We start from the raw sequence: 7547 nt of genomic DNA, 5'->3' as shown, positions 1-7547 counted from the left end.
GAAAAAACATTCGAGTGAGGTTGTTGCCAGTGCTGCTGGACTGGCTCCTGTGCAGGTGGCACGTAAAAAACACCATTTGAGCATGGCTGTTACCAGTACTGCCTGACTGGCCCTCGTGCCGGTGGCATGTAAAAGCACCCACTACACTCTCGGAGTGGTTGGCATTAGGAAGGGCATCCAGCTGTAGAAACTCTGCCAGATCAGATTGGAGCCTGGTGCAGCCATCTGGTTCGCCAGTCCTCAGTCAAATCGTCCAACCCATGCTAACATGGAAAGTGGACGTTAAACGGTGATGATGATGATATATATATATATATAAAACGTAATTCAGCAGAAAACTATCAATCCCTCAATCCATACATACATATATACACAGAAAATTGCTTAGCAGAATTTCATCCATCTTCATATTCTGAGTTCAAATTCCACCAAGTTTGACTTTCAGGGTCAATGAAATAAGTACCAGTTGAACACCGGGGTTGAAGTATTTGATTTGCCCCCTCTTCCCAAAATTTCATGGATTGTGCCTACAGCAGAAAGTGGTAAAAAATAAGTTCTTTCCCAAGTCATATAGACTCATAAGGCCGGTTTCCTGGTTTCCATGGTGAATATATATTCCCCACCTGGAGAGGATGCTGGTCCATCACAAGATTACTTATTTTTGTTAGCTGAGTGAACTGGAGCAATGTGAAATGAAGAGTGTTGCTCAAGAATACAATGTGTCGTCCTGTCTAAGAACCAAAACCACAATCTTACAATCATGAGTTCAATACCCTAACCACTAAGCCATGCACCTCCACACAGTAGAAAGGATTATTACTATTAGTACCACCATTAATATACTAACTCACAAAGTTGGCAAGCTGGCAGAATCATTAGCATGCTAGGCGAAATGCTTAGTGGCATTTTATCTGTCTTTACATTGTGAGTTCAAATTCTGTCAAGGTTGATCCTGCCTTTAATCTTTTCAGGATCACTAAAACAAATACCAGTCAAGCACTGGAGTAATGTAATCGACTTACTCACTCCCCTGAAATTGCTAGCCCCATACAGTATTATTATTAAAACTAAAATTCTTGATATACTCTTTTACTTGTTTGAGTCATTTGACTGCGGCCATGCTGGAACACCGCCTTTAGTCGAGCAAATCGCCCCCAGGACTTATTCTTTGGAAGCCTAGTACTTATTCTATCGGTCTCTTTTGCCGAACCACTAAGTTACGGGGATGTAAACACACCACCATCGGTTGTCAAGCGATGCTGGGGGAACAAACACAGACACGCAAATATATACACACACATACATATATATATATATATATATATATACATATATACAACAGGCTTCTTTCAGTTTCCGTCAACCAAATCTGCTCACAAGGCTTTGGTCGGCCCGAGGCTATAGTAGAAGACACTTACCCAAGGTGCCACACAGTGGAAATGAACCCAAAACCATGTGGTTGGTAAGCAAGCTACTTACCACACAGCCACTTCTGCACTATATGTTTAGAATTAATATCACACTTGTTTAATTTAGAGCGATTTGTAGTTGACTTAATAGAGGCTAAATTAGGCACATCAGACAGACGAATTTTAATGCTCTACTTATTAAAATTTGTTCATATGTGTTTATGTTTATATATATACATACACATATAGTTAGAAATATAAATGCATATATATACACACAAGTGTATATACATAGATCTTTATCTATATTTATACCTCTATCTATATTCATGTGTATATCAATATGACTGCCTACCAACCTATCTATCTATCTATCTATCTACCTATCTATCTAAATATCTATATATAATGCATAGATATATATATGCCTATATATAAAGATAAATTACTTTATGCATATATATAAATATATATATATATATATATATATATATATATATATATACATACATACATACATTACATATATCTTAGCATGGGTTGGATGGTTCAACTGGACCAGCAAGCCAGAGAACTGCGCTGAGCTCCAATGCCTGCTTTGGTATGGTTTCTACAGGTGGATACTCTTCTAACACCAACAACTTTACAGAGTGCAACAGGCAATTTTTTTCATGCACCCCACTACTACTAGTACGGTTACCAAGTACTTGCAAAATAAAATCCCTTAAAGGATATGTATATATATATATACTTGAGTATTTATGCATATATATATATATGCATAAACACTTAAATATGTACATACACACACATTGTTACATAATATATAATGACTGTATTTAATAATTACCATTGTATTTTATGATGCATTTAAAACAGGATAGATCTCAATAGATCTCATTGTGGCATTATGTTTTTGGATGAAAAAATTTCATGCTGTAAGCTTTACACAGAAATTTGTATGTTGTTATCTCATTTGCAGCCTGCTTGACAACTTTGTCTGAAGCATTTTGATTGGTTCTCATTTATGATGGCCATATATTTTTCCCTGACTTTCGTGTGTGTAAGTGCAATGTTATTGGGCAACAGGAAGAGCTGACTTGACTTTCTGGTTAGTTGTTTACTTTGTGCTGGAATCGCTTTGTGTATCATTCTAACTCCTGTCTGTTATTCCTTTCTTTTTTTTGTCTTCCAGTGGTTTTATTCCTGAATCATTTCATATCAAAGATCAGATAACCTAAATACAGCATGTTTTATATTTCACATGTATTTCCGGTGGAAAAACTAATAGAAAATAAAATTTTATTATTCTTGTAAAAATGGCGATACTCTTTTACTTGTTTCAGTCATTTAACTGCGGCCATACTGGAGCACTGCCTCAACAGGTTTCAGTCAAAGAAATCGCCCCCTCCGGACATATTCTTTGTAAGCCTAGTACTTCTTCTATTGGTCTCCTTTGCCAAACTGCCAAGTTATGGGAACATAAACACACCAACAACAGTTGTCAAGCAATGACGTGGGGGGATAAGGAGAAACACAGACACACACACACATGCTTCTTTAAGTTTCCATCTACCAAATCCACTCACAAGGCTTTGGTCAGCCTGAGGCTGTAGTAGAAAACATTTGCCCAAGCTGCCATGCAGTGGGACTGAACCCCGAACCATGTGGTTGGGAAGCAAGCTTAACTGAGATTGAGATTAAAAGTTCACTATTCTTGAGAAAATGGGGATGTGCATAAAGTGATCATTGAGACAATATTGGTTTCAAATTTTGGCAGAAGCCCAATAATCTTGAGGGAGGGAGAAAGTTGATTTCATTGACCTCAGTACATGATAGGTAGTTATTTTGTCAATCCTGAAAGGATGAAAGGCAAAGTTAACCATGACAGAATTTGAACTCAGAACGTAATGATGGACAAAATACCACTAAGCATTTTGCCTAGTGTGCTAAGGGTTCTGTTAGCTTGCTGCCTTCATCATTGAGACAATATTGCAATGTTGAGAAGGTAGCGAGCTGGCAGAAACGTTGGCATGTTGGGCGAAATGCTTAGCAGTATTTCGTCTGTCTTTACATTCTGAGTTCAAATTCCACCGAGGTTGACTTTATAGGGGGAATCGCATGAAAGTGATATGTAGAACACATTATCGAAAGCGAAAAATCGCCAAAATGAAAGGATAAAAAAGTTACAGCAGTTTTCCCTCAGTGTCTAATCCCAATGTGCACCGAAATTTGAATAGAGTGTGTCCTGTTAAACGAAAATGGGTTGTTGATAGGGACTGAGAAATAAGATGTTTGTGATCCCATCGACTACGGAGCGTAATTAGCGTATTTGATCATTGTCTAAATTACCGTTTATAACTGGACAATGCTTTGCCAGATAATTTAGATTATCATATTTGTTTTGAGGTTTCTGTTATTTGCCAGTTGAACATGTATGGTTGCGATTAGGAAAAACCTATCAAAATATTTAATTTCGCGTACACGCTATTTCGAAAACGATAATCTTCTAGTACAATTTTTCTTAAATAAATATGAAAATGAATAACAAGGATTAAAAAAATTTAACAAATCCGAAATCGAAATATATAAAAGAAAACAGAATAATATTAGAAATAATCCTTTCTACCATAAATACAAAGCTTGAAATTTTGTGGGAGGAGCTCGTCGATTACAGCGACACCAGTGCATGACTGGTACTTATTTCATCGACCCTGAAAGGTTTACAGGCACAGTCAATCCCGGCAGAATTTGAACCCAGAAATTTAAAGACGAATGAAATACTGCTAAGCATCTAGTCCGGTGTGCAAACGATTAGAAGTAATATTAGTGGGTAACTTATTTCAGTTTACACCGGTATTCCACCGCTCCATCAAAAGGCGCACAAATCTGCTCGAAATTCATCATGGACGATCAGTTACCAGCCGGTTGGGAAAAACGCATCAGTCGCAAATCTGGTGGGCTGTATTTTTGATTACATATATCTAATTGTAATATTTAGAAAGCCTTCTAATTTTCATTTAGTCTTAGTGGTTAATTTTTCTCCTTTAAAATAGTAATTATCAATTATTTTTTTTCCTTCACTATCAATGAATATATATATATATATATATAAAACGGGTGTGATATACTGTTTTTTTGTGTAATTTTTGCTACCCAGGGTAACTATTAACATATTTACATTGTCAAAGTTTTTTTAAAACTGAGATAATATATACGTAAACTAATATATATATATATATACACACACACACACTATTGCTTAGGTTAATAACTAATCATGATATAAAAGATTGTTCTAATATATAATTGTTTACAATCTTTTGTAAGCGCACTCTAGTCTTATTTTCCTTTTATTCCGATTTATTTAATTGATTTTCGATAGATAAAATTTTTGTATTTCACTTGTCATATGGCTTTTTCTTTTTTTTTTTTAAATTTTTTTCCGGTTTCCTAAAATTTCCCCGAATGAGTGAAAATATTTATATTGACGTCTGACATAATGTGACAGTTATATTGTAGAGAAGAAGATAAATTATAATATACGAGTAGAATTAAGAATAAGGTAAATGGGGACCCTAGTAGAAAAATGGAAAAAAAAAAAAGGAGCCTCTTTGATATGGTTATGTCCCTTACCGGAAGTATTTTTCCTTTTCCGAACGAAAGCTGTGTTATCCATCTACAAAAAAAAAAAAAGGTTTAATGTTGTAGAATTGAAGGAGTGTATGTACATACATGCATACATTATATATATATACACATGATTGAAGGGCTGCTTATATATATATATATATATGTGTATATATATATAAGCAGCCCTTCAAGCCTAAAGCTTTTCAACATTTTGTGACCGTATTTTCTGCAAATGATACTTCTTATATGTTTCAGTTAATTTCGAAAATATTCATGTATTTTGGAAGATCGACTTTGTATTTAAGTCAATGTTTGAAACACAACTTATTACATAAAACTGTGAAGTTTTAATTAAAAATATGAACAATTTAGAACTGTTCATATCAAGTGGAGTTACGCTTTAAACCCAGGATTTCTTTCGTAGTGTTTATGTCTCATTCAACTTGTTTAATTTTCTTGTGTCTTTATTACCGTTCATGTTCTTTGCCTCAACCGTGCCCCCCTTATTTTATCACGCGAATTCAAAGACCTCTGTTTCTTGGTTGAATAATATATATATATATACCATTAGTCCTTTTTGACGTTTGTGTGTTATATTTGGTGTCTTTCCTATCAAAGACGGTAAATGATACAAATTTCCTGCTTAACTTTTCGAAGTCAGACGAAAAATCTTGAGCGCATTTTCTGCCAGGATCAACTAGAAAGGTGTCCCACCAGCAAATCATTTCTCAAACAACCAATTTCTGGAAACTTCTAGATTGGGCGTTGGTAATTGATTGAGCGATAAGTATTTACTATTGAAGGTGTACCACTTCAGCCTTCTGGATTTTTTTTTAGCAGAGCTACATAAATTTACCAATATCTATTATGCTGAAATTTTTTATTTTTTGACACAATGTGACACGTAAAAGGCACTCGTGCCAGTGACATGTAAAGTACACCCACTACACTCTTCGAGTGGTTGGCGTTAAGAAGGGCATCTAGCTGTTGAAACCAGGCCAAAATTAGGTTGGAGCCTGGTACAGCTATCTGGTTTACCAGTTCCAGTCAAACCGTCTAACCCATGCCAGCATGGCAAACGGACGCTAAATGATGATAATATAATGCTATTCATACATACACTGTTGATTCATTTTGCTTTATTCTGGTCTCACTGTGCAAAAGAACCAGCTAAAGTTGGAGAACCTGTAACCTTCTGAATGATGTTCAGTCTATGGTGAAATCATTTCACTAGAATACATTTAGTTTTATTAAAAGCCTATCTTTTCAACTAACTGGAATTTTAAGAACACCTGTTCGAATTTCTTTATAATGGTAACTGTTATTGTTTTAAATCAAACAAATTTTGAAAGTTACAGTGAATCACTTATTCTGAAACCCTTTTTCTCATTTTGAGCTTTTATGAATAATTATGCTCTACAAAATAATTTTAGCATTGTAAATGTTTTTACATATATCCTTATCAGTTGGCAGTTAATTTCAGTGTAACCTTTAAACATTAAAAAAGATTCCCCAAACTCTGGCCAAAGCAATTGAGTTCCAGAGACTAGTGGTTGTTATCCCTGTCATTGACACAGTTGTTGGTTGTGTGTCTGGCTAAGACACAGCTCTTAAATGGGTCCAGATGGAGAATATGTAATCGGAACCTTTCCCCCTTAATTTTTTTTTTTTACGGAATCTCACGTTTTAGGCTCTGGAGATTCCGATTCTGAAAAAAAAGTTTCTAAAATTCAAAATTTCGACCCCCCCATTTCCTCGTTTTTCACATTTTCTGATTACATATTCTCCATCTAGACCCTTAAATGTTTTGCATCTAACTGTAAATATGTATTGTTAGGTAAAGACTATTCATTGTATGCAGCAAGAACACTAGAAATATGACATGTTTCATCAGTTTGCTGTAGTGAGATCAATTCCTCTCTTGTGAGTTGAGAACTCTGCTAGGACGTTTTTGTCTGAAATACACTACATAAATACAAATCCAGTTGGTTTTACTTGAAGGTTACTGTACTCACAAATGTTGAGATGCCTTGTTGTCGATGCATCTGTGACAACACTAAAAGTACATTTAATCAAAAATTTGGGAAGAGTAAAAAAGCACTTGTGGGACTTGAGTATCACATCATTAGGAGTGGCTGTGTGGTAAGAGGCTTGCTTCCCAACCACATGGTTCCAGGTTCAGTCCGACTACGTGGCACCCTGGGCAAGTGTTTTCTACTATAGCCTCGGGCTGACCAAAGCCTTGTGAGTGGATTTGGTAGACAGAAACTGAAAGAAGTCTGTCGTATGTATATATATGTATGTGTTTGTCCCCCCCACCATCGCTTGACAACTGATGCTGGTGTGTTTACACCACCGTCACTTAGCGGTTCGGCAAAAAGAGACCGATAGAATAAGTACTAGGCTTACAAAGAATAAGTCCTGGGGTCGATTTATTCGACTAAAGGTGGTGCTCCAGCATGACCACAGTCAAATGACTGAAACAAAAGAAAGAAAAATAAAAGA

The 7547-nt window shown here is 35.7% G+C and overlaps 1 protein-coding gene across 1 annotated transcript in view; it reads left to right on the top strand.

The window, feature by feature from the left end:
* The first annotated feature begins 4227 nt into the window (after nt 1-4227).
* The window catches only part of LOC106869321 (peptidyl-prolyl cis-trans isomerase NIMA-interacting 1), a 10799-nt gene continuing 7479 nt past the window's right edge, over nt 4228-7547 (top strand). The window contains exon 1 of the mRNA XM_014915023.2: nt 4228-4366. Coding sequence (XP_014770509.1) covers nt 4315-4366 — 52 coding nt within the window. The 5' untranslated portion in view covers nt 4228-4314. The remainder of the gene's footprint in view (nt 4367-7547) is intronic.

This window comes from Octopus bimaculoides, chromosome 1, assembly GCF_001194135.2.
Source record: "Octopus bimaculoides isolate UCB-OBI-ISO-001 chromosome 1, ASM119413v2, whole genome shotgun sequence".
NCBI lineage: Eukaryota > Metazoa > Mollusca > Cephalopoda > Octopoda > Octopodidae > Octopus > Octopus bimaculoides.
Note: the sequence above shows the minus strand (reverse complement) of the source record. Positions and strands in the feature narration are given on the sequence as shown.